At 45.6% G+C, this 26,903-nt stretch overlaps 1 protein-coding gene across 4 annotated transcripts in view; it reads right to left on the bottom strand.

Moving 5' to 3' along the window:
• Positions 1 to 26,903, bottom strand: part of TNFSF12 (TNF superfamily member 12) — a 503,302-nt gene that overhangs the window by 40,073 nt on the left and 436,326 nt on the right. Inside the window, exons 3-5 of one of the 4 annotated variants that reach the window (XM_069646220.1) lie at positions 20,779 to 20,832; positions 15,728 to 15,763; positions 15,379 to 15,582 (exon numbers count right to left, since the gene is read on the bottom strand). In XM_069646220.1, the coding sequence (XP_069502321.1) occupies positions 15,379 to 15,582; positions 15,728 to 15,763; positions 20,779 to 20,832 (294 nt within the window). The remainder of the gene's footprint in view (positions 1 to 15,378; positions 15,583 to 15,727; positions 15,764 to 20,778; positions 20,833 to 26,903) is intronic. The other 3 variants (XM_069646221.1, XM_069646222.1, XM_069646227.1) reach the window with 3 other exon arrangements.

Here is a 26,903-nt window from a genome sequence, read left to right as displayed (position 1 = left end):
TCATACTTTCACTGTAACGTTCTGACCTTCCTTAATTCGCGGTAAACTTGGTTGTAGTTGCCAGCTCCCGCCTGAGATCTGCACGTACCTGTATTTCTGTGGTTTCAACATTTTGTGTTCCTGTGAAGCCTTGAGGCCTTTCGTTTAATTGGAAAGGATGTTGTGGCTTCCATTTTTGGAAAAGATGGCTGCCCATTACTGTCTCGTTTCTATGTTAGTGAGCTATATTTGTGTGGCGTTCATGTTGCATTCAGTTAAGCATTGCTTATGTTAGTATTCTTCCTGTCTTATGAATGCTATGTTAATATTCTTCATGAATAAATGCATATATTACCTAGTGTACATGTTTCATGTTTAGTGCACATTTGCTTTGTGTCCAATGCATGCACATGTATTGTTGCAATGCTAGTTTTATTACTCTTGCCATCTTTAGCTGAGATTGTGCCCATCTCCTGCTGCACTTGTCTGGGATAAAGGCGGTACGGTTGCCTTAGTGAGTAACGTTTCTCACTTGTGCAGTATTGGGCTGGAGGAGAGGCAGAAGCAATGGATGGCGTATTCATCTGCCCCCCAACACTATCTTGTTCAGGAGGTTTACAAGCAGTGAAGTGAGGGTATTAAGGGTGTTAGAGTGGCCAAGTAGGACTAGAGCACCTCCTTTTCCTTGATCTCTGCCTAAGAATAGCTTCTTACATATATTTAGTAGAGTAGTTTCAGTTCCATGTTCTAACAGGGGTAGAAGCCATAATGATACTTATAGATAATGTAATTGGCTTTTCTAACCTTAGGCAGAGAAGGGTATGCCTGATAAGGGCTAGTAGTTGGCCATGTTGTCTCAAAGCACACATGGTTTGTTCAGGAGGCAAGATAATGGCATGCTTAAGTTCCTCACAATGTGTAATACATTTCTGCAGTGCAATCTAGCGAGGCTTTCTATCTTCTTGCTGTGAGGAATCCACATTTGGAATCTTCTCAACTTTGGCACAAGCTTCTCACATAACTCATAGCAAGCGGTCGAAGTGAGGAGGAAGCGTGAGGTGATGTAGTAATTTCCCTGTAATTCTGAGTAATTCTTTGCAGGAGTTGTTTGTTGCTGAGCTCCAGACATGGCAATGAGCGGCATTAGATTTGTGCAAGCCTCTGTCATACATAAGGCAGACTGTGCAGTCTGCAGTGAGTTGAGTCTTCATTCAGCAGTGATCCGCATGTGATGTCATGGAATTCAATTTGTGCCAGTTCGCCTGAGTACAGAGTGTTGGCCAGAGATTTGGCTAAATTTAAGTTGCAGAGTTTGAGAGGGTTCACTGTTGAGGTCAATGGTGATATGTTCTTCAACGGGTTCTAGGATGATGGTCAGGCTGCGGGTTGTGAGAAGCTTGATGCGCCTGACTATTTTCAGGAATAAGGAGGATATAGTATTTTAGTAGAGAATGTCAGATCTTCAGTATCCCCTTGGCACTTGGACAAAGCTCTCCTTCCATCAGGAAGTTTATTAGGAAATGGATGACCAAAAGACAAGCTGGCAGCTTGTTAGGTTGGGGTATCAGTGGCAATAGGAGGTCTACGTGGTGGCATCTGATATGTGCTGGTTTTTGAACCAAAGAGTAAAGTACAAATTGTCAGTTTCTGCTCTGACTCGTTGGGTGTAGTCATTGGTGTGGACATACACTGAGATGTTCATATCCCCTAGAAAGAAGGTTCTTTTGGCAAAGGACAAGAGGTTTTTATGTTGGGTCCTTGATAATGAATATGATGTTGTGCGTCGAATTGAAATCTAATGGAGGAAGTAGAATCAAAGTGTGTGAATCTTTAATTCACCACTCACTCTGCACTCACTTAGCACCATGTACACACTTACTCAGCAAATTACTAGAATTATCTAGGTGTTGGATTGACATCATTAAAAGACCACCAAGGGCAACACCCCTTGGGTACACAGGGTCTAACGATTGCAAAGCCTGGGCCAAAGGTCAGGGGAGCACCAGGAACATAAGGCAACAATGATGCAAGCCATGTTTCCTTTCTGTTCTTTTTACTACATGAGCATCCAATATGAGGTTACTGAGGCGTTAAGAATGGGGCACCTATTCCTTGCCCATACCCTTTCAGCAGCTTCATGTTGTCTGCTGGTGGGAAAAGAGAGGGTAAAGAGGTGTGACATTGCATTTAGTCTGCATAGAATGATTAGAGAAAAAGGCTAGAAACTTCACGGCAGCTGGTGAAAGAGGAAAAGAGCATGATGGAGCTGAACTTCCTGAGTTCTCTTTGCTCCATGGTAGCATGCGTTGTTCCAGGAGAGGCTGCAGCCACATGAGAGGGGGAGGAGCTTTAGAATACAGCTCTGCTCGATCTGGTGCACCTGTTTATCGGATAGTTGATCTTTTGCTCTGAGTGGGTGGCACTGGCAGTTCCTGAGCCTTGACACAACATGACAGTAATTGGGCATTTACTCTACACATAAAGTGGCGCACCTGGATGTGTAGGGCTATACTTGTCGGTCACATTGCGTGGAAGGAGGACATCTAGAAAAAGGCCCCACACCCTCCCCACACAGTGCTGTGGTGTTCTGTAGTTCCATATAGGTCATTTTTTGCTCTGAGTGGGTGGCACTGGTGGGGCTTCAGCTTTGATATAAGATAGTAGAAACTGGGCAGTTGAGACTACAGATATGGCTGCAGCACCTGGACATGTGGGGTATACCAGACAGTCAAGTCACGTCAGAGTAGGAGCACCTCTAGAATACGTAAACCCTCTCTATGGCACACTAGGTTTCTGGATAGGTCATCTTATGTTCAAATGGGGTGGCACTGGTGAGGGTTCACTTACGGTGGCAGCACCTGGACATGTGGCGCTACAGCCCTCTTAAGACACTTGACATGGTATGAGATGGTAGAAGTGGGGTGCATATTGCTGCCCTAGGTATGTAATGGCAGCAAATGGTCATGTAAGGCTGTACGTTACATATGATGACTAGATTAGGTATATGCGACTTTAATGGGCACAATGCAATTAGTGCCAGATTAAACCCCTGTGGAGGCCCCCAGGCAGGCGAAATGTGGCCCCCTCTGAAAATGATCTCGTAATACATTTTTAATTTTCTGCACTGCTTTATTTTGATCAGCTGTTGTGGGGCCCCTAAAAGGAGAGGGCTATATAGGTCATGGGAATTTGGTCCAGGAGGAGATTCAGGTCCTGTGGGCTATGCTCGCGCTGCGGAGCATAAAGAGCAGCGTAGAATTCTGCAAAGGTCTCCAGGATGGGTTGGTCAGACCAATGCTGCACCCCGCTCTCGTCCCTGATACCGTCGCCTCAAAGGATTCCAATTCTGTCCTTATCTGCACCAGTGTGGGTGGGGAGGGGGCGGAGATTTATTCCCGCTCAAGTTCCTTGAGTTTGATCTTGGAGCGTTGTAGGGAATTGTTAATGTCTTTCAGGACCCCTGCTTCCCTAGAGATGCACATCCCTCCGATAAAAACCGTAAATGCCTCCCACCGAGTCCCATCGGTTGTGTCATGACGCTTGTTGTTATCAAAAAACAAGTTAATATCTGCAAGGATATCAGCTTTAAAAACTATGTCATGCAATGCCTTTGATTTGAAGCGCCAGTTGGAATGGTGAGGGCCGCAGTGTGATTTCCAGCGTCACTGGGGAATGATCCGAGAGCGTGCATGGTAGTATCTGTATGTCTGAAGTTTTCCCCATTAGCCCAGTTGATAAGAGAAAAAGGTCAATTCTAGAATGGCTGTCATGTACAGAGGAATAGAAAGTGTAATCCCTAGTGAGTGGGTGAAGCGCTCTCCAGGCGTCGGTAAGGCCAGCAGAGGCCATGTGTGCTTGGAGCCTACGGGTGGCTCTGGACATCGTCCTGTTTGCAGTGCCCGATCTGTCCAGCACGCTGTCTAAGATAAGGTTCATGTCCCCCCCAGATGATTGGGACCCCAATATATCTCATAAGCAGGGTGTTGATGTCATCAGGAGAATTCCACTGATTTGTGGATCAAGGTTAGGACTCCCCTGGACAGAGAGGAATAGGTTGTATAGAATTTATTGGCTCCCCATGCAGGTGCCAGGGAGGATGAGAGATGACCGAGAGCATGGGTTTCTTGTAAGAGGAGTATTTTGATCCTGTGCCTCTGGGCGTACACTGTTATCCTACAGGCCTTTGTGAAGTTGCTTAGCCCCCGGATGTTCCACGTCATTAGTCTAATGGCCATATTACAGTTTTATGGGGCATCCCAGCACCGTGTAGCATCGCTTGTAGACCATGTGACAGTTGCTGATGCAATGGCGCACCCCTCCGCCCTCCAAGCCACGACTTTCTTGCCATTTTTGGAATAACATCCCACAACTTTACCCCCCCCCCCATACTCACTGCCCACCCCAACCCAGCAGTGCAAAAATACCCACACTGAGACCTGACATAGGCGTGCCAAGCCCAACAAGGCAACGCCTGCCTATATTCCCAACTGGGGCACAACCAATGGTCATAACCTGCCAACTTTGGCATTGCAGCTGCAGCAGGGGTCGCTGCGGCCGTTTACCCAACTTAAGTAAGAGGCTGGTGCAGTGCACCATAGGTCGTACAGCGATACATGACATTACATTTTCAAGGGAACCAGTGTGTTGAGTTGCGACTAGCAAAGGATAGACAGGATGCGAAAGTACATAAGTTCAAAAAGGGAGATTAGACGGTGTGTGTAGTGGTGGTGCCCGAGGGGGCCCACCTGTGGTGGCCGACGCGCATATCCTCAGTCGTTGTCTATTGGCTCATCCACAAGATCAGAGAGCGGAATGTGTGATTCGAGAAACTACATTGCTTCATCCGGGACCGTGAAGAAGTACAGTTTGTTGCGATGAGTGAGTTTCAAGCGTGCCGGGAAGAGCATGGCGTACTCAATTTTCCTCTCACTGAGCATCTTCTTCATGCCATTAAACTGCCTGCGCTCTGCTTGCACGCTAACAGAGAAGTCCAGAAAGATTTGGATAGTTTGAGACTCCAGTTTCAGTTCTCCCTTCTCGCGGGCCAAGCGTAGTATGTGGTCTTTGTCCCTGTAGCTGAGGACCTTAGCAATGATCGGCCTGGGGAAGTCAGCCGGCTTAGGGCGGCCGGTCAGCGCCCGGTGAGCGCGCTCGATCATAAAGAACGGAGAAAGTTGGGGGTTATCCAGAAGGTCTCTGAGGAGGTTTTCAACAGCCTGTTCCATTTTGCCTTTGAGGGCGGACTCCGGGACCCCCACAATGCGGATGTTGTTTCTTCGGGATCTAGACTCCAAGTCATCACATTTCGCCTTGACTTGCTTCATATCACGCACCAGGTCAGAGACTGTGTTTTGAAGAGAGTGCACCTCATCCTCATCCTCTTTGGCCCCAATTCTGGTCTCTGCCTCCGTTAGTGTAGTCCCGTGTTGATCTAGTTTGGTCCGCATGGAAGCCACGCTTGCGTTGATGTCGTCCAGCTTCTTGTTCTTCGCCATAGTTTCCATTAGCGTCGTCAAGTCGGGCTAGAGGGGGTTAAGAGGTGGATCTGAGTCATCATGGCTCGAGGCAGACCCTCCCTGCTCCTATCTGGGAATCGACTTGGCATATTTATCCATTGCCCCCGCCTTCTTGGCCCCGCGCGATTTATGTGACATGTTTTGGGAGATCGATGGAGTAGTTCAGGGCCAAGCTCTGCAGGACGCGTGGTCCGTGGCCACTAAGTCCTTTAGGGATGTCTGTGTCAGGACGGGAGAGAGGGGGTCTCACTGTCCCACTGGGGGCCAAGCCAAGCACAGGGAGGGGATGGGGGTAAGCGGCTTATTGGATTGCTTTGTTCCGGGGTGCCTATAGCTTTATTCAGAGTGGATCAGTACATCAACCATCCCAATGAGGCGTCACAGGCCAGGCGGGGAGCAGACCAGATGGGGCGCAGTGTAAGGCACAGGATGGCCGCAGACCGAATATATCAGCAGTGGCAGTCGGTATAGTTCAAGGCGTCTGGACAGGTGAGGAAGAAGGATGGCGTGATGTGAGGTCCCCCAGCCGCCCAGGCAGCGCGCAAGATGCAGGGGAGGCAAGTCCCCAAGGCCCCCCATGGCGCTGTTCACTTTCAGTTAGGGGAGTTATTGCAGTGCCCCAGGTGTAGGATCTCAGTCCGGAGGAGGTGGGCAGACCGCGCTTTCAGTGTGTGGAGCCCAGCGGGGGTGGGGGGGTGGCGCCGTGTCGATCCCCAGGTATGGGGCGGCGCCAAGGTCTAGTATAATGCCCCCGGGCGTGTGGGTCCTGGTGGGTATAGTCTGTGTCGGGGTGTCCAGGGCCAGTTGGACTGGCTTTACAGCAGGGCCAGACCTGAAGCAGATAAGGAGGGGACACAGGGCGTGTTGTATTCAGCCCCCCCCAGCTCCTCACCTGCAGCAGAGCAACTCCGGATCTCACGTCGCAGTCTAGGTCCCCAGCTGCCGCTGGATCGCGATCCGGAGCTCGAGGAGGGTCACAGGCAGGCTGCTGAGATGGGGGCTGCAGTGGAGGGCGGCCGGCCCCGTGGCCAGAGAGCTCTCCGCAGAACGGAGATCACCGGGTTGGGTGCAAGGCGGGGGGTCGCATTCACACCGGAGCGGAGGCACCACTCTGACGGCCCCCACAGTACCGCACAGGCCGATCAGGCACCAGGGCGTGCGGCTCCAGCTGCCACGCCGACACAGCTCCAGGGGCACACAGACGAGGAGGAGCAGCCCCGTGCAGCAGCGGGCTCAGGCGCAACGCGCCTCAAAGAGAGCAGGATCAGCATAGGAAGCGCAGCCCCAGCAATGTCCGGAGGGCCAGGCCCGCGGCAGCAACACGCGGCCCAGCAGGACACAGCAGGTAGGCAGCCGGCCGGGGAGGAGAAAAGGTCCGCAGCCTCAGCGATGTTTGGAGGGCCGGGCCCGCAGCGGCGACGCGCAGCCTGGCAGGACACAGCGGGTAGGCAGCCAGCCGGGGAGGCGAAGAGGTGCCTATTCAGCCGTGATGCTCCGTTTTTTCCCAGGGATGGTTCTGTCTGCTGCTCTGGCTTTCGCCAACGCGTCACACTTATTCCCAACGCAGGATGCTGAAGAGGGCCGCTGATGTAGGTGGATATTTGGCAGTCGGGCACGGAGCTAAAAAGCTAGGCAGCCATGTTACAGGCTGCTCAACAGCGCCCCCAAGCTTCTGTGTTTTTTCACCCTGTATGATTGTTATGGAAAAATGTATGTTCTTTTTGGACAAATGCACCTTGCAGAACTTTATAAAAATTGAGATGTTACCCCATCTGGGTACCATGCATTGAGTGCTGTATTTAATTCTAATGATAATCCAGCACTGAATGCAACTTTAATTTAATGGCAGAATATAGAAGCATTGGGGAATTTGAGGCTGCTTCTGGCAGAGGATGGCAGCACCTGGACATGCTAAAACAAATTTAGCGTTAATTAGCATGTAATTCTATAACTAGCAGAGGAGGGCAGTACCTATGTGAGTCTGCACTTGACACATTTTAGAAACACTGGGCATGTGAAGCTAATTTAGCATATATTTATTCTGGGGTTTTGTAAAGAATTCTTGCCACAGTGAAGCTAATTCTGTGTGCTTACGGGAGCTTGCTGTGCATAATTATAGGTATCTGACTGCTGTCAAGGTGGTGATTTTTTATTCCAATGGCTGCAGTTGTGACAGAGGTTAATTATACCTGCCGTGAGTCCTTAACTTAAATAAGATGGCATTAACTAGCCACGTAAGTGTGTAGAGGGATATGGAGATGGTACCCAGTCCTACGAAAGTTGTGCTCACTGTACCTTGCAAAACATGGCTGCACCTATGTCACTTCAAAGCAGCGCCCAAGTAAGAATACAGTACTAAATACAATATTCTCCTGTATGCTAGAGTATCTATATCTTATTTTATTAATCTTACAATCATTGCAGTTTTTTAACTCCAAGATTTACTTTCTGTGGTGTAATTTGGGGGGTTCAAGTACCGTATGATGTCAATCATAAAAGGTCATGTTTGCCCAAGTACTACCTCTAGCTATGTTCTAGTAATAGTTAACATCATTTAAGTTTTAACATCCACATTTGTAGAGAAATTGGTATGCTTTTCGTGCAACAAGCACCTTCTTAAGACGCCTGTTAAAAGACATCAAATCAATATTCAGAACACGCACCAAAATTGACTAACTGTTACCTGAGATACAGCCCATGAACACTTGAGTAAACTAACATAGCATAAACAGAATATAACATAATGACTGCAGTGTTTATCATTCAAATTCTCAAAATACTGCGAGGGCTATGTCAGAGTGATGCTAAGTTGCTGACTAAAATGGACTATACACCTCTGAAAGAAAGGTAGAAACAAACACAATGTTCAATGCATGTATGTGTGTACTACAGAGTATTGACACAACTCTATGATGTTATGTGAATAAATGACAGTGTAAATACATCCAAAGTCTAGAAAGTATAATTATTACTTCTGTTTGTTTGGAAAAGTGATTTTATATGTGGAACTTCAATGGATCTAATCACTAATACATGTCTTTGTTTCCATGTGCATTGTAGTGACTGACCCTCTGTATACAATATGATGTAGTCAGATAAGTCTGTAGCATAATTAAATATATTAAAACATTTTAAATGTTACAATTACATACTGTGGACAATGTCTCCATTTAGGTACAACTTTTCACATTTTATTCAATTCCTCTCTATGGGTAAAGACACCCAACACATAGAAAAGTAAACTTAATTAGAATGCATGTACCAACTTATTTCTTAACTAATTTTATGTGAGATAAGTCATTAAACAGGAAAATGTAAATACAATTATAAAGTACACATTTGACAGGTAACACGACAATAAATCAGTGTGAGTTGAGTCTGATAAATGACATATCTATTGGGAGATAGATATGGAGGGTAATAATCTGGGCCAATTCCCCATGAAAGATCCAAATTCATGATTTGTGATGCATGTTCAGACCAATTTTGACTGCTCTTGTTTTGCATATCCAAAGTTTCTTCTTGATATCCTAGAGCCAAGCATCTTTCACTACCTCGAGTTTCAATTGGTGTGTGTTTGATACCACAAAACCTGATATCTCGCCAATTACAGTTCTTATGTTTAGTTTCCCAATGTGTCACCACGGGATAAGTCTTATTGCACTTTTAATTACTCGTAAGTGTACTGCAAGCAGATCACACAGTTTTCTGATAGTAATTCCAATATAATAATTTCCACAGTTGCAGATTATACTGTAATTGACAAATGTAATCTGACATTATATAAGACTGGTGATAGATGGAATGTTGCTTTGAAAGTAAAAAATGCTGCATATCATTCCAATTTTAGGCACACGTGGTGCATATCCCACATTTGTAGAAACTGACCAATCTAGAACTGAGTCGCGGGGGCCAAGTGTGGATGTGACTGCTGGCAACAAACTTGGGAAATGTTTATTTCTCAAAGTAACTCAGTTGTTATATGAGATTGTTGGTCTATCCATGACATTTTTTTTTATATGTTGGTCTAAGCATTTACGATGCCAGTGTTTATAAAGAATCTAAAAGAATCGTTGACTCAAGACGTGATCTGAGAGAAGATGTCTTAACATGTGAACTACTGCCTATCACCACATCTACATCTATTATCCTCATCTATGAAAGATACTCTAGAAAATGTTTCCATCTTTCCATCGTGGTAAAGAATAACATACATATCTTAGCCATGTCATATGTGTTTCGTTTCTATACATGTATTACACATGGATTTGGGATAAAAACAGTTAAGAGCTTTTTGTTGGACAAATCAGACAGCGATTTAGCGCATAACAACATGATGACTGGAATGTTGGCGCAGACTCTCACCAATAACTTTTTATGTTTGATGATGAAATTTGCCACCAAATAGGAAGAAGCAATGGGGTTGGATATTCAACATTTACTTTCAACTACCCGGGAAGCACACGGCTAGAACCCCAATTCTTTATGCAGGAAGCACACATTCAATCCAGCTCATAAGGAATATCCCTTATGATGAATTATTTTCAATGTGTTGAACTGCAGTGGCATCAAAATCTCTGAGGAAAAGCAAACTTGGCGATCAAAAGACTCACTTCAGAAGGATGCAAAAATAAGGAACTATAGATACAAAATCAGCTGTTTTGCAAGCAATAGAGATATCCTACTTCAAATTGGTAAAATAATGACTACTGATGATGGTGTAGGGAGGCTAATTATGACATATAACAAACACAGTCATCAGCACTTTCAGATTCTTTGTAAACACTGTCATCTTCTATGCTCCGGCCAAGATCTGAAGAACTTATCATGGCCAGTCCAACAGTGTCACATAATAAACCAGTTACTTTAAGAGATGAATTTTGCCAAAGTGTATTGCCAGCAATCATGTGTCTTTCTTCCCCATGTGGGTCAGTACAACATTGGTTGGTTTCTACAAAAGTGGGATGGACACCATGCGGACCTAGGCTTTGTATAATACACAGCTTTTTAAATTTTGAAGCACTATACCATATCATATCACCAGCCTTATAAACTGTCAGACTAAATGTGAAATGTACATTATCATTATCTGGGGATAGCATTAGCATCTGGAAATTCTCTCATAGGAATCTAGTCACTGTATTAAGACTTATCCCATGGTGACCAACTGGAATACAGAATTTAAGAAGAGTACCTGGCAAGACATTAGATTTTGTGGTATTGAACAAATACCAATTCAAATACAGGGCAGTGACAGATGTTTATCTCCAAGGAAACCTGAAGCAATTTGGATATGAAAGAAAAGAGCCACTGAAATTGGACTGAACATGAATCACAAATTTGAATCTTTTATTGGGAATTAACAAAGATTGTTATTGCCTTCTATATCTCTTTCCCATTTGCACCATGGGAGGTGCCCGTAGCCAATGAAAATGCTTGGAACGCGGACTGTATTCACAAAGGAAAGCCCTGCGTTCCGAGCACTTTCATTAGCCTTGGGTGCTCCCCTTCTCTTCTCTCTCTTCCCATTATCCCCCGTGTAAATCACTACATGGGTGCTAATGATGTGGATTTTAAAAATGTTATTAAAAAAATAAAAACGGACCTTTATCTAGCCCTACGTCATCGCACAGTGCCTTCAGCCATGCACTCCCCTCTTTCATTTTGAAGATGGACGTTCTGGCTGAAGGCACTTTGCTGCTTAATGCGCGCGATAAACGTATGTTTTTCTTTCATTTTACTAAATAAAAAAAAACATGAGCCACCGTGCAGTGATCTACATGGGTGCTAATGGCGATATGCCTCTTGGTGGCTGGGCCCACCCTGTAGGTAATGGACTGCCACCCTCGCTAAGGGACCCTCACTGACCTCGGACCGCTAACTTAGGTGGCAGGCTGTTATCTACAGGTTGGGCCCGCCACCTTGGGGTGGCGCCTGCAAACACTTGTGTATAGGCGCCATACAAAAGTCCAAAGGAATAAATATCACCTCAATATGTATGTAATTTTGTGGACTCAGCTCACACTTTCCACTTTGAATGACGATTAATTCCCTTATTTGTTGATGTGTTATCTGTACTTATCAACTTCATTCACATTTTGCTGTTGAGGTTTTTCTCTCACGTTCAATCAGATAAGACAAACGCTGGTTGGATTTATATGTGTACAATTAGTTTACAAAAACACTCTCATTAAGTACTTCTCTATGTTTAGGGTTTGCAACTGACTGAAATGTGTAAAGATGTAGCTAAAGGGATACCCCCTCCAAAGCATGTAATCGTAATAGTAAATCACATATGCTATTTGCTAATTCGTTTTTATTATGCTTCAGACTTTACACCTCATTGCATACACTAGGTGAGATTACAAAATTTCCATTGAAACAAAGTCTTTTGATTATTGAATGTCCACTAATGAAATTCCCTTTCAAGAAAAACCGACTAATAACTATCTGTTCTCTTCTTTGGAAGTATTTAAACTGTTATCTATTTATGTACTACATTGTACTTCGATGCAGTATTTTTGTGCTGGAATTATACTTTTATTATGCAACATATTTGTGATTGCTAGCTGTCAAGACCCCACAGGTCTTTTCCTTGGGCAGACCTATGTTGTCTTGAAAGCTAACAGACAAGAATATGGAGTGAGCCTGACATAAGGTATCATTAATGCCTCTTTTTTTTCTTTTGTTTCCAAAAACAACTATCTGCACTTATTATATTTGACATTCTGGAGTTGTATCATCACTCTGCTACAGCAAATGTAAGGCATTTAGTATTTGCTTTGTTTGTACCTTTCCCTTTGACGTATAGAGTCCATTTTGTATGTTGGCAACCTAAGATAATGCTGACAAAGCCCAGGCAATTTATCAAGGATAAAATGATAAGCGATGTGGTCGATATGCTGTGCTGTTTATCAAAATAGTATTTACTCAGCAGTTGATGTGCTGTATGTTTAGTAATAATGAGTCCATTTCAATGAAGGGTCTCAATCTTCATTTATTTTATGGTAACAGAAGTCTTGACAGTGCCCTTGTATGTGTAAAACCCTTGCCAACTGCTCGACAAAACTGGAAATTAAACCTGGATTGTGAATAATTTATGTTGGTTATGATTGGATCATAACTAAGAATAAGACTTCACGACATAAAGTTACAATTTCATCAGCAGCTTTATAAACTCATGTTGAAGATCCCCCTTGATTATTAATGTGAGTTCACACCATGTCATTTTGAGCTGTTAATTGTAGAGCAACCAATACATTTCTGAATTGATTTTTAGTTTAGCACTTGATGAAGAGCTTGGTGGCCAAGCAAATGACTACAGTGTGTGGTTTAACTCCCACTAACATAAAATAACATGTCCCTTCCTGTGAGGTAATCACACAAGTGATCTTACTTCCTCTACCCCTGGACATTTAGTGATTTGATGTCTATGAAGTTGTGATAAATTCTGTCTCCTTAACCCCAGATGACACCCAGATCCAAAAGGCTCAGCCCTACAAAAATGTCACATTCACTTAGCTCTTGATAAAGACCAGACTCACTCAATCATCAAAAAAGCCTATGCTCACTCAGCAATTGATAAAGCTCAAACCCACGCTTGATAAAGTCCATACTCACATAGCGTTGACCGATTTACATTAATCAATGCACAGACTCACATATGTTATGCCTCATGTGACTAATCTGGTGAAGTCGCCACTAGACGCTGGTGGAGCGTACTGCCCATGTGGCCAGGGAAAGGCAGAGGTTACCTGTCTCCAAACCAGCAGCTAACTGCGGGAGCACCACATGGTGGGAGACCAACCTCGTCTCATGTAATATCTCCCCCTTGTTCGGGATAATAGTCATCAGTCATTGCCTTCCCAGCTATGTATGACATATCATAATATGGAACTTCCTGTTAAAAACCATAGACAAACACATACTTGTTCCTGTGGTATGTGGTATGTGGTATAGGGTATGAAGAAAAGGGCCAGAGTTATGAAGATCACACCCGCCAAGAACCACACAGTGCAGGCTAGTTGTTCTGAACAGCTGAACAATGCCGGGACCTTTAAAACATCTGACAAGCCAGGAAGATGGAGACGTACCATACCCAAGGATGGTTGGGAAACTGGAGGGGTGCTAAGCAGACCGGAGAGTAGTCGAGATTGTGGCAGTGTCGGAAGACGGAAGAGGAGGCTCTGCACGGGAGTAAGGAGTAGGAAATGCTCTACTGGGAGAGCCGCAGCAGTGCTACAACTGGGGAGCCTATGCAATGCTGGCCAGAAGACAAAGCTTACCGCGGAGCAACACGCAGTCCGCAGAGAATGCCGAAGCAGCCAGGAGAGACCGGTGAGCCCACACAGAGATATTGGGGCACTTTGAGGCATACACTGCATGCCAATTGAAAGTAATTGGAAAGCCAGGGAGAACCCGAGCAGGGGAGCTGTGGGAACATGACAAGCATGTGGCTGAATACTCAAATGGAAAAGGATATGAACATATGAGATGGTTACAACATTGTTAAAGTCCTGCAGGAGAGTATATCAGGCACCTTGCATGTGAGTCTGGGACCCTCACCCAAATAAATGAAATAAAGAAGAGACTCACCCCTGTACAGTGCTGAATACACACAAGGAAAGAAAGCAAGTCATGTAAAGGATTGAAAGACCGAGCAGGGAAGGAGCAACTTCCTGGGTTTCTTTCTCTTTGGCTTTGATCTTAGAGAGAGAGAGATCTACCATGAGAGGAGGTTAATCTCTCCACAAGGCAAACTATTTCCAATTATTATAGTTGAAAGACCAAGAGAACAGAAATACTTTATTGACATTTTTGGGTTAAACTTGTAAACCACTGTGCTGAAAGCAAACAAGAGCAGAAGAGCAGAAAGAAAAAATCTTTGCACATGTGCTAAACCCGAGGGAAGAGCACCAAGTCCCTTGAAAAGAAGAAATTGTAAGGTGAAGAAAGGTAATCTCTTCATATGAAATTCTTACCATATATATGAAAGTGATGGAAAGGCTGAGAAGAGGCAAACACCCTCTTGGCGTTTATGAGACTGTGAACTGTGAAAGAACTGAGAAAAGTAGGCAAAGTGAACACCCGTCCAATGATGCTGGAACTTGGAACTTTTGGTTGTTTATTTCTTTGACACCCTTTTGGAACTTTTAGTTTAGCGTGTGAACTGCAGCTGCAAGTGGCAGCTAGAGAACATTCAGCCCTTTTGCACTTTATGATAGGTTAAGTGTGTGAGGGTCAGAATAGGGGTTTAGACATCGGACGGAAGACTTTTACTTTGGACATCTTCACAGAGACTGTAGTTAGTTTTGCTGAGGCACGGAAACCCCTCCTAGAGTTAGGAAAAGATAGTCATGTCTCCAACCCATTTCTTTTAATCAAAGTTTATAGCAATCAACAGCATACCTCTGGGTCCGAGCCTTACTCACGATACCTCACACTCCATTGTGAACCGGAATTTAGGATGGGAAAAAACCTGAGACGCATTAGCTATGTTACTGTATTACATAAAATGAACATAGAGGATTTAACAGAAATTAGTACACAGACATCCCCAGATCTTGACAGAACACAGACTCAGAATAATTAAAGCATATATTCACTCACTTCTATCAATCAAAGATCTTAGTAAAGTCCAGATTCACAATTATCAAAGCCCTGACTCGCCCCACTCCTGATTAAAGCTTGCACTCACAATAATTATCTGAAGATTTACTCAACTCCTACTCCCAATAAAGCTGATATTCACATTCATTGAAGGCCAGGTTCACTCAGCTCTTAATAAAGAAAAGATTTGCTCATCACCTGATAAAACTATGCCTCGCTCAGCTATTTATAAGGCCTAAATTCACTCACTACTTGACAAAGCCCACTCACTTACCAGAATAGGCGTGATATACTGAGAGCAGGAGGAGTGGCACGTGGTTGCAGTGGCGGATAATAGGGTGCCAGCTGGACAGCACACTGGGTCCCTGAGGGGATCCAGGGTTGGGGGGGCGGCCATCTCCCATGACCCTCCCCTTGCTCACTGGTAAAAGTGGTAGAGCAAGCAGGCATGTAGTCAGCCAAGCAATAGTTAGATATCCTAAAAGCAATGTGTAGAGGCTCCAGGTCAGGCAGGATTGTAAGCTGCTAACTGTACAGGCCGTTTTACAGTTCTGTGGAAATACATTCAACCCACAATGTCCTCCCTGGAGCTGTCAAGACACAAGAATTGTGATCATAGTTACCTGCCTGGGCCTGTGGAGAGTCGTTCCTAGATTTGACTGCAACAAAAACAAAAGACAGATGTGCTGATTAGGTGTGGTCATCCAACACAGCTCAAAACCGTGCAATGGTGCATATCCATAGAGTGTGCCTCAACATTAACCAAAGCCAAGACCTGTGTACAAAGGCAGTAGGAGGTGGAGTCCCTCAGTTAGAGTCTGGTGCTATTTGTCATTGGAATACCACATGCAGTAATTAGCCTTAACCCATGAAGCATTCTGAGGGATCCATCTTGATGATGACTTTATCGCAGCAAGTTTAGCAAAGTTGTGACAAGCATAAAGTATTTCTGAAGTACCTCAAGTCATGCATTTCCATCCTTGGATGCAGCATAGGAATGCATATGGTCCAGCAACGGGTCAGGGACAAATTCAGAGGAGGATTAATGATGACCCGTTCACTAATTATGCATGCTATGGTTTAGAATATGGCCACCCCATAAGCGTATCTGGTATTTCCAGACAAAACTGAACACTGTAAGAGGACCTCAGTGGTGAAATAAGGGCAATTCTTCAGATCAGAGGTGGGCTAGCACACAGGCAAATAGAGCGATTCCTCATCAAACTGGTGCCTCTGAATGGGAGAGTGGCCTGGCTGACATTCTCCAGATCCTTGGTGTCCAAATAATGCAGTGGACAGCAACAGGGGTTGTTATATATTGGAACTTCAAGCCTCTTACCACCTAGCTTTCCTAGACAGTTTCCTCTCCACATACTAACCAGCCTCATGCTTGAAGGGTCCCAAGACTGCATGGGGTCAGGGGAAGTCTGATATTTCATTGGCATTAAACAGATTTCTGTTTAATTAAAACAATGCTAATGTAAAACCTTTTCATACTGCACTCAATTCTGATATTCAGGTGAATTCTCAACACTCCCAAATTTGGGAGTAAAGCAAACAGACAAAGCGATTTGCCCAGGATCACAAAAATATTGGTCAGTATTCTAGCATTCATTCTCTAGCTGAAAAGATGAAAAGCAGCAGGGAGGAAATTGCACCATGTGGAAGGGTTAGGGGCCAATGTACATCGTAGGTCTTTGTAGGGGGCCGAGGCTTGGCGAGGTAAGGAGGCGTCAGTGACACAGTGTTACAAGGTGTGTATTAGGTTCAATGGCTTTGACATTTTGAAATGGAAAAAAGGTAGATAGTTTTGGAACATTTATTTTTGTACTATTTATTTTTGTTGTTTATATCTGTAAACCGTTTTTTTTTGCTGCAGGAATGTTGGCGATGAAGTCACCACTGGAATTTTAGAAGTGGGAAGAAGGTCAAATATTTAAGCAGGTATAAATAAAAAAATTGTAGGGAGAAATTCTAATGATCTTGAGCACTAGCTTCTGAATTTCACTGCAACTCATGAACGTGTGCCTGCCTATTCAGCCTCTATAACATCTTGCTTAATTCCCAGTGAAGCACTCAGCAGTGCGGATTGTATATTGGTCTATTGGAAGTCAGATCCCTATTTATATTCTCTGCGTACATTACATACTGTGAGGGCTGGAGGTATGAAGGACTTGACATTCTCAACGCTTCTGTCATTTGCCCACCCACCACTTCTTATTTGGGAAAAGAGAAATATGTTTGAATGCAGAGATTTACAGGTAGCTTTCTTTTGCAGAAGGAGCTTGCTATTTAGCGAGAGTTATCCTTTCATAACTTGCACTGGGGAAAGTTAACGCTCGTCGACTGATGAGCCAAGAGTGCACAGCTGGGAACTTGCAGCCTTTAAGCCTGGCTGCACTCAAGGGTGGTGCCTCATCTCTGGGCCTCTGCCGGTCCCGAGCAAGGCACGCATGTCCTCCCTGACTCGGACCGCATCTGGCTAGATACCACCCACGCACGATGGGATGTGAGGGTCGGGTTCAGACCGGAGCAATGAACAGGAATGACGGTCACGGAATCAGTAGCTAGCCGCTTTTATGGAGTTCTCCTCAGGCTGGTGGGTCTGAACGATGAAAGGAAAAGCTGGAGAGAGGGCCTTCTTCACAGAGATTCAGTAAACGTCTATCTGACAGGAAGTGATACAATTCAATCCTACTAATCTGGAAGCACTCCAATTTTCTGGATGTCAAAATACTTGCAAGCTTCACATTTTGGGAGTGCGCTTTCCCCAGTAAAAAAAATAGAAGACAGTAGCTGGCTAGAAAGCCTGAAAGCTTTTTTGCTGGACTCAGGGCTTTTTAACTTTTACTCGTGAGTGGGACCTTTTTCTCACACACTCATGTGTTTTTCTGACTATGATTTTCTATGTTCTTCAAGGTTTTGTGGAGTCTGGTAAACTCTTTAGGCATCTGCTTTTGCATTGTGACACACAGCACCTTTTGTGCAGTGCCACTGAGCAGTCCCTTGGACTTCCCTTAATGTGTAACTTCATTTTCTTGGGTGAACTACTGTCCCAAGAATAGTAAAATGACCCCTATCTTACTTACCTTAACTTTATGGGTCAAGCACACACCACCCTATGTGGAGTGCTGGGGGGGTTACATAGTAATTCCTTTAACCCATTCCTCATGTAACATTTTGTTAGACTAACTCACTTGAATGGCTGGTGGCAGTGGTTTCTTTTTAACTACCTAGTGACATTTATCTGCAGGCTGATACCTCAGCTGCAGTGCTGCACCCAATGGTGACCATTTTCTCAAAATTGCCTGTCTTAATGTTTTACCATTTCTTCTTAGTTAGCTTCTTCTAGGCTTTTACTTTGTTTTTTGTATCAGGTTTGTGTCCTTTGTGTGTCTCGCCTTTGGCAGGCTTCAGCCCTGAGGCCCACACAGGCTCCAGTGGGTCTGGAAAGGAAGGAAGTGAGGGAGGGTCTCGAAACTTCCCTGTCCTTTGTCTCTAGGTGTGCATGAGTGAAACCAGTTCCTATTGGCTGGCTAGCTGGCTGTCCTGGAGGACAGCCCCCTGCTGTGAGATTGACAGCCTAAGGCTGGGGATGAATGGGAACTTACATAAAAAGTGAGGTTTTTGGGACTAGAAGCAGAGTCGACCACTGGAGGACAACATCCGAAGTAGAAGATGTGAGAAGATGACAGTAGCACCTTCCTGGACCGCGCAGCTGGGAAGACCTGTAAAGGACGACTTCCTTCCTTAGGCTGCTGGGACCAACTATCCTTGAGACAAACTCGAGACAAACTCTATTTTGGCGCAACCCCCGACTTGCTGCGACTTTCCAGGGCAGCAGAATCCCAATACACGGGGGTACCTCGACCACTTGTGAGTGCATTGTCTTCCGTAGTCGGAATCCAACCAGATCTTCATGCATCAAGAAGCCCTACCGAAGCAAGAAATCCGTAACCAGAGTCCCCTAACCAGAGTCCAGGACCGACGGATCAAGGAAATCCTAACCAGAGCTTTTCATTCTTCTTTGGTGCTGAGAAAAAGATGCTAAAAACCACGAAGAGCCGCTGAATCGACGGAAATACATTGCTGCAGAGTACCTCTCTCCAATGCTGCCGCAGGAGCACGCCAGACGCACTCCCTTTCGTCACCACGACCAAAGACCAGGAACAAGGGTCGACTGCATTGCATCGTGAAGGCAACCAGCTGGAACCCTTTCTTCATTTTCAAGGTACTGTGGGGCTGGGGGTATTTTATCCTTTTGCCATTGTGGTCTCGGGAGGATAGCTCAGGGGCAATGCGCTTGCCTTGGAAACAGGACGACACGGAGCAACACAGGTTCAATCCCCGAGTCCGTGCTTAGAAACCTCTGGGTATTAAGCACGTTATAAATAACCTATCATCATTAGGGTTGCCACCTATCTTTGGGAGTGTGATTTAACCATACACTAAGTTGAGCTCAACTACCTTACAGCTTGTGCTTTCTAAATGTGACCCCTCTTGAGTTGCTGTGAATTCTCTTTTGAACACTATTTAGGAACATATTTCTAAGAAGAAGAGCATCAGTACTTTGACTTTGTCCATTGACTTTGGCTGTCCCGGCTCCCTAAAGGCCTCCTTCTGAACCTATTGGCTTTGGCCGCGCGTGTTCCCTTACAGGTTTTAAATGTTGAACACTTTAATGCTGGGGGGATAATAGACTGTCTATATCCCTCTGTGAGAATCTAACTGTTTTTATAACCTATCAGTCAGTTCTGGTCTAACCATAACCCTTCCTTCCTGAAGAAACTCATTATTGCAAAGGTGATACTATATAAATGCTATACTGACCGACCTCAAATGACATCACCTCTGGGTGCTGGCACATGTGTAACATATAAATGAATTACTCACCTGCTTTATTTGAATTGATTCCTAACTGAGAAATTATGTTGCAGCTAATTAGTGCTTTTTAAAGAATACTTTAAATATCTTTGTGAATAAAAAAATGCATACATTATTATACAACTGTAAGTGTTTAGTTGAATACTTGTATTTACTGGTTTGTTTGGACAGCTCTACGGTACACATTACCCCTCTTGAGATAATCCTGGCTGCTCAGTCACACTACCAACTTGTGTAGTACAGGCCTATATTAAAAGGTCGGTTACCTAATACCAAAGATAAGTCTTGTGTAGTCCCACACAAGTTGGACTGTACTACTTCTTACCTAACAACTCTCACTCCCTTACTGCGGTATTCCGCTCATCCCTCATCTATCTCCTCACTACTATAATCGTGCATCCTTACACCTCCCACACTCCTTCAAATGACCTTCAGGTCTAGTGTATTTAACAGATTCAGACCCTATTCATCTTCTATCAACAACCATGCCATCAATGTTTGCACTCCACAATCCGGGGATGCCATATGGCTAACCTGCCAGGTGCCAACCACAAACAACAGAGAGATTTCCATATCGCCACACAGGTAACAGGTAGGTCCGACCTGCATCCATCAACACCAGAGGTTTCTGCATCCCGCCTTCCCGCTATCAGACTAACACACTCTGCCCTCCTTTCTTAGAGAGGCATGCACAGTGAGGCCAACATTATTGGCATAAGGGTGCTATATAAATCCACTTTACACAACATGACATTTACATAATGTGCAGCAGCAGGAGAGTTGGGCTTACCTTCATAGTGGGCAGCCAGAGCCTTCCGGTTCCGATTGGCATTTTTATTCCTAGCTGTTGGAAAAAGAAGGAAACGAGAGGGTTTGGAACAGCACTTAAACCAACAGGCCTTCAGGATTCCTGCTAACCCCAGGACCCCTTTTGAAGCACTAATGTGGCCTTGTTATTATTTATTTCTAATATTATTTATCTCATCATTTCATTCCAAAACCTGGGTTAAATAAAAATCTTAATAAAAACTAGGCTAAAGAATCAGCACCATAACAAAAGTGAAGGTATTTAAGTCACATGTGAAATTCTACATTTAACATGATTTTTTGTAATAATTAAGCAATATTAACCAACTAGGAATGACACCCCAGATAAATAGTGCACTAGGTTGCGTTCACAGTTTAGCGGAGAACCTTCCTACTTCCAGGTTAATAACTACTTAGAAGGCCCCTCCTTGGAGAATATTGAATTTCTGATTTAGACTCTCTATGGATTTTAATTTTAATACAGCAGTAAAAGGAAGGATATTTTTTGGGCTTCCTATGTGGTGGAGTGGGGACTGAACGTCGCTTGTGTGAAAATGAAAATCAAAGAGGCAATTCTATTATAAGGGGCTCAATATATTGATGAATACATATTCGCATCCGCAGATAGTTGTTCAATTAATCAGGTGGCCAGAAACACAAGTGGGAAATGCCAGTGTCCAGCTGTGTTCTACTAGCCACCCTGAGCCCTTCCCTGGGTGCCACCATTTCTCCTACCTCACCATCCCCGGCACCCACATCATGCACAAACCTCCCTCCCTCTTCGTCCCACCAATTTACCTACTGGTGTGGGGGCTTCCCTCTACAGCAATCCTTTCCCTCTGTGCACCGGGCCAATGCCATTGAAATGGAAACTATGGTGGTGGCCATCTATGTTTTTCATATTTTTGATGTGTGATTGGGCTCACGCAATACACACGGAGGCCCTCACCTGACAAAAAAAAGTTATCACTATTCGCACACCCGAGGGAGCCCTGGGATGCGAATAGCTATCACACTACCTAGGCTTGGGCTGGTGAGCTGTTACCTGCCCTGTCCACAGCCACAAAAGCGGGCGAATTTGCTATATTTTTCTCTTTGTTTTCATGTCTATATATTTAACATGGCTATTACATCATTACCAGTTTACATTATGTCTCGTTACCATGTCATTACTAGGTTATAGTAAACCCACTTATGCAGATAATTACCAGGTTATATTATACTCAGTTAAGAAATTACCTCATGCCTATTAAGCATATCTATGCCAGTTTCCACTATGCCTCTTTGACGCATCAAAGGAAATAATTTCCAGTGCACCTCATTACCCTATAATTGTTAGTTTATATTATGCTCCCTTTGTACATAATGCCCACTTTCTGTTAAGCCTCACCTCATGGCCAGTTTCCATTATGTTGACTTAGCTCTTAATTGCCCTCTCCCATCGAGATTTCCATTCTGATGCTGGTGCCAAAAAGAATGGAGGCCAATACTCCAAAGTGAACTAGAGAACTGGCAGGCAGCGAGCCTGCAACTAGTGGTGGACAGAGCAGTAGAATATCTGCCTCAGATAGTGTCTGCTATTGAGTTGGAATCTGGCTGGGGTAAGCTGAACTCCCAGCCACAATGCACCTCCATCAACCTGGAAGCAGAGAGGTCTTGTTAGGGCCTCTGACAGCACTACCCTCTGGAAACTTTATTATGGCACAAATACATTACTTGTCATGTGACTGGGCTCATTATCGACGTTGCAATGGTTAACGTCCTGGAGCAGTGACGAAACTTGCAATTTATTTATTTATTGTGCATTTGTTAGGCACTTATAGAGTAAGTAAATTCTGTTTCAAAGTGCCCACAGGGCAGCAGGGAGGGAACATGGGATTGAAAACAATGAATAGAGTGGAAGATAAAGATGAACCTAGTATGCCTTGTGAGTATTCAGAACGTGCATGTGCAGCGAGAAGAGGGGAAAGTGGGGTTGGGGTAACTGCTGGAATGTCCGTGCTCGTGGGCGAGCAGCAGATGAAGTGCATAGAATGGTAAGTGCTATGCGCAATTGGGTAGAAAGTGCAAGCCTACAGGATTGCGACCAGTGGGTGCTGAGGCAAGTGTTCCGAGGTTGGCAGAGTCTGGGGTGATTAGATATGGGAGACCAGTTCCTCGAAGAATACATAAGGGCCCTGGCCACCAATCACAGCAACTGTGATATTAGCAGAGGAGGGAAGAAAGAAAGGAGGAGGTGAAAAGGAAAGTCTTGAGGAGCTACTGGAATCTGAGGAAGTCCTGCTCAAGACAAGGAGGAATGGGGAGGCTGCTCCACAAGTGGGATGCCAGCTGAAGAAAGTGATCGGCCTCTGGCCCTCTGTTTAGCGAAACCCTTTACACACAGAGAGTTGGTGCTTGTGAAATGACTAAGTATGGCTGGATTTAGTTTTGATATAGGTACCAGTGGAAGCACCAGCCCAATTATTGTCTTCACATCAGAGCAAATACTATACATTCGGTCGTTCCACATGCTAGTCTAACTTTAGGCCCAGCACAATGACCACATTGACTAGTCTTAGCCTTTGTGCAATGACAACATCTGCACCAGCGTTAGCACTGGTACTAACACCCGCACAAATGTTGTCGTCTTGGCATTCTTAGTACTTACGCAAATGTTGGGTCGGTGCATTGGCTCTACAAACAACATGTAGTCCCAGATACAAACTTCTGATAACTCTGGGATACTCACAGTTTCTACAATTCCCATATAATCCCAGTTTTGTCATAACATATCCTGACATAGTCAACTATTTATCATAATTTGTACATGTGTCACATGCAAGGAATTGCTTCGAGGTACACAAGGATAGACAGAAGAGTGGGGGTGGTATCGAGAGGAACATCAAAAGAAACACAGGAAATAAAATGCTGCCTTTCTCAGTGAAGGGATCTGGCTATCTCGGGAAATTGTGCGTATTGCCCATTGAGAAGGGAGAGGCATGATTGCTTATCATGCTTTTCTCAGGTTCAGATGCTGTCGTCCAGCATTAGTTAGGAAAAGGTTGGTGGAGTAGAGCTCCTTTCAATGTTGTTATGAATATTTGACATCAACTCTCACAAGAATTTAGATAACCTGTGCCAAAGATCTTGCAGCAATCTTCATTTTCTGGTCTGGGACATTGTTAGCATCATTGCTGCAATTGACCTGAGGGTGCTGGTGGCCGATGGCGCTCAACATGTTTATTGAGGTTTTCTGGGCCCTTATTCCGAACAAGTGGATGGATAAGGCAAAGAGGTTTTAGGTGTATCCTCCGTGCTACCGGTCAGCAGGGTAAAGACTTCACTGTGGGATTAACGTGGTCTCTACTTTTTTAAACCAATCATGCGCTTGACCAGTCTATTTTGTACTTTTTGCAAGTGGTTCATCAAGTATTTTGGCATATCGAGAACCATTGCAGTAATCGAGTTTACGCAGGCCAAGCCTAGTATTAGTTCCACTTTGTGATTCTTGTCTAGGCACGGTACAATTGGCCCTCATTACGACCCTGGCGGAAAGTGACTGACCGGAGCGCCACAGCGTAAATAGCGTTTCCGCCATTGCACGAAGGAGCAAAGTGCGGCCCATTCCGACCCATCGGGCACGAGCACCACGCCACGGCGGAAGTGCAAAGTCCGCGATGGCGGAAATGACCCCAAAACGGCCCACACCGCCGCCGTACGGCGCCCTAGGTGCTATACCGCCACCCCTCTTAGCAGTCACCGCAGTGTGCGCCTACCGGAAAGTACGGTGACCGGAAATATACGGAAACGGAAGTAAAAACATGGGCCCGGAACGGGAAACATCCCGCCGTACACCTATAAAACCACTAAAACCACACAACCACTAAAATCACTACCCTGAAACACACCCCAACCCGTCACCCACCCTAGCGAAACCAAGAAAAATGGGAAAAGTAGCGAAGAAAGCGTGCGACCGCAAGCGGCAGGTCCACTTCTCCCGTGAGGAACTCACCGTGCTAACAGAGACCCTCCAGGAGAATGCTGCCGTCGTCTTCTCCACGCAAATGACCAGAACGGCACTTGCAAACAAGAAGACCATATGGGCTCTGGTGGCACAGCGGGTAAGTGCGGTGGGGACCGCACCCCGCACCCCACAGCAATGCCGCAAGCGATGGGACGACCTGCGGATACGCGTCCGCAGCATACTCTCTGCCAACCGCAACATTGCCACAGCCACCGGGGGAGGTCCTGAATCACCCATCAAGTTGACCCCCTGGGAAGAAATCTGTGCCTCCACCATCGGAATGGAGAGCATAGAGGGAGTCGGAGGGATGGAGAAAGGAGTGCAGACATCCGAAGATTCAGGTAGGTGGGCCAGATAAAACAATGCCAAATCCACACAGTCCATCCATGTGAAGTACCATGCGTCCACATAGTGCAACAGAAACACATGTCCAGGAGAACGTCCACACACATCGGCCTGATAGCGCACGTTAAAACCCACAATAAATACATAAATAATTAAAAACCCCTAATACACGCACTACACGTGCAGCAGGCACACCCTAACTGCAGGCTGCCAAACAACTGCACCCTCACTCCACACACAAATTAAAGCACCTCCAAGGCCCCGACCCAAATCACCCTCAGGTACCACCCCAAAGCATGTGATACAATGCCATTCCAATTCCCACAGACCCATCAATAACCCTCGCCCTCCTTTACTCCACCACAGGGTCCGATCCAAACGACGAGCTACAGGACACCCCTACCAGCACACCTGCAAAGAGGGCCAAGACCAACGGCCAGAGACCCTCCACCTCAGCTGCACGCATCAAGACACGGCAGCAGCACAAATCAGGTGGCAGCACAGAGGAGGGAACATCAACAGGCACCCCAGCAGCCAGCATGCCCACAACACCACCACCACAGGTCCCCCCAATGGATGCCACAGAAGGCACTGCCTCTGGTGGCAGCAGCACCATAGGTGACACCCCATTGATGGCAGCATGCTCGGACACAGAAAACGGGGATGTCGAAGTCAGATCCATCCATGACCTGTCCCAATCCCCCTGTCTGTCCCATCCCGTACAACATGAGGATACCACGCAGGGGCACCCACAAGACGACGACTGGCCATCCCCCACAAGCCCTGTGGCAAGGCAACATGAGGACAACAGCCCCTCTGTGACACCCCCGCAAATGGCCATGGCCCAGCAGAGGCAACAGTCCCTCGACCAGTTAATCGTACAACAGCAGCAACTGGCCACACTCCTCAAGGACCATGCCGATGAATGTGGGGGCACTAAGGCAGACATAGAAACATCAACTGAGACACTTAGGGCAGAAATGGAGAGAGGTACAGAGACGCTAAGGGCACAAATGGAGAGTAGCACCGAGAGCCTGAGAGTCCAAATGGAGAGTAGCACCGAGAGCCTGAGAGTCCAAATGGAGAGAAGCACCGAGAGCCTGAGGGGGGAACTGCATGCGACGTCCAAAGACATATGTGCCGAACTTGCCGCAGTGCGCCGTGTGCTCACTGAGCTCTCGCAAACCCTTAGGGACATGCATGGACGTGAGCAGGCAGACACATCATCCGTTGCAAGTTCCGTCCAGGGCAGCCCCCAACGTAGATCTGGAAGGAACCTGCGCTCCACAGGCAGGGGTGCCCCTGATACCCGCAGAGGGGGCTTGCAATAGCGACAGCCCACTGACAATGAGCATCTTTGGACACTGGTGTTCGGGGGGGAGGTAGGAGGGTGGAGGGGGTGTGTTGGGCTCACTTGGGTGGCGGGTCGATAGGGTGTTCAACATGACATCACATATGCCATAAAAAGTGCACGATCAACCAATGAGATGTGTGGACATTGATCTTTGTGTACTAGGCCATCATAGGCGTACAGTCCATATTGTGCATGTCCCAGACACACGCAGTGCCACGAGTCCCGTGTCCATGTATCAGCCACCAGGCGTGAGTGCTAGAAGCATACATCAATGAGATGCTGACGAATGTCACGGGCCTCCGGTGCCTCGCAGACTCCATGAGGTGCTGCCACATCCCCACCCTCATCATGACCATCATCAGGTGCTTGCAGTTCTGCGTCAGGGGGCATGGGCACATTTCTA

The sequence above is a fragment of the Ambystoma mexicanum genome, chromosome 1p (assembly GCF_040938575.1).
Source record: "Ambystoma mexicanum isolate Mex_15411 chromosome 1p, UKY_AmexF1_1, whole genome shotgun sequence".
NCBI lineage: Eukaryota > Metazoa > Chordata > Amphibia > Caudata > Ambystomatidae > Ambystoma > Ambystoma mexicanum.
The sequence above is the reverse complement of the archived record's forward strand: the minus strand, read 5'-3'. Positions and strand labels throughout refer to the sequence as shown.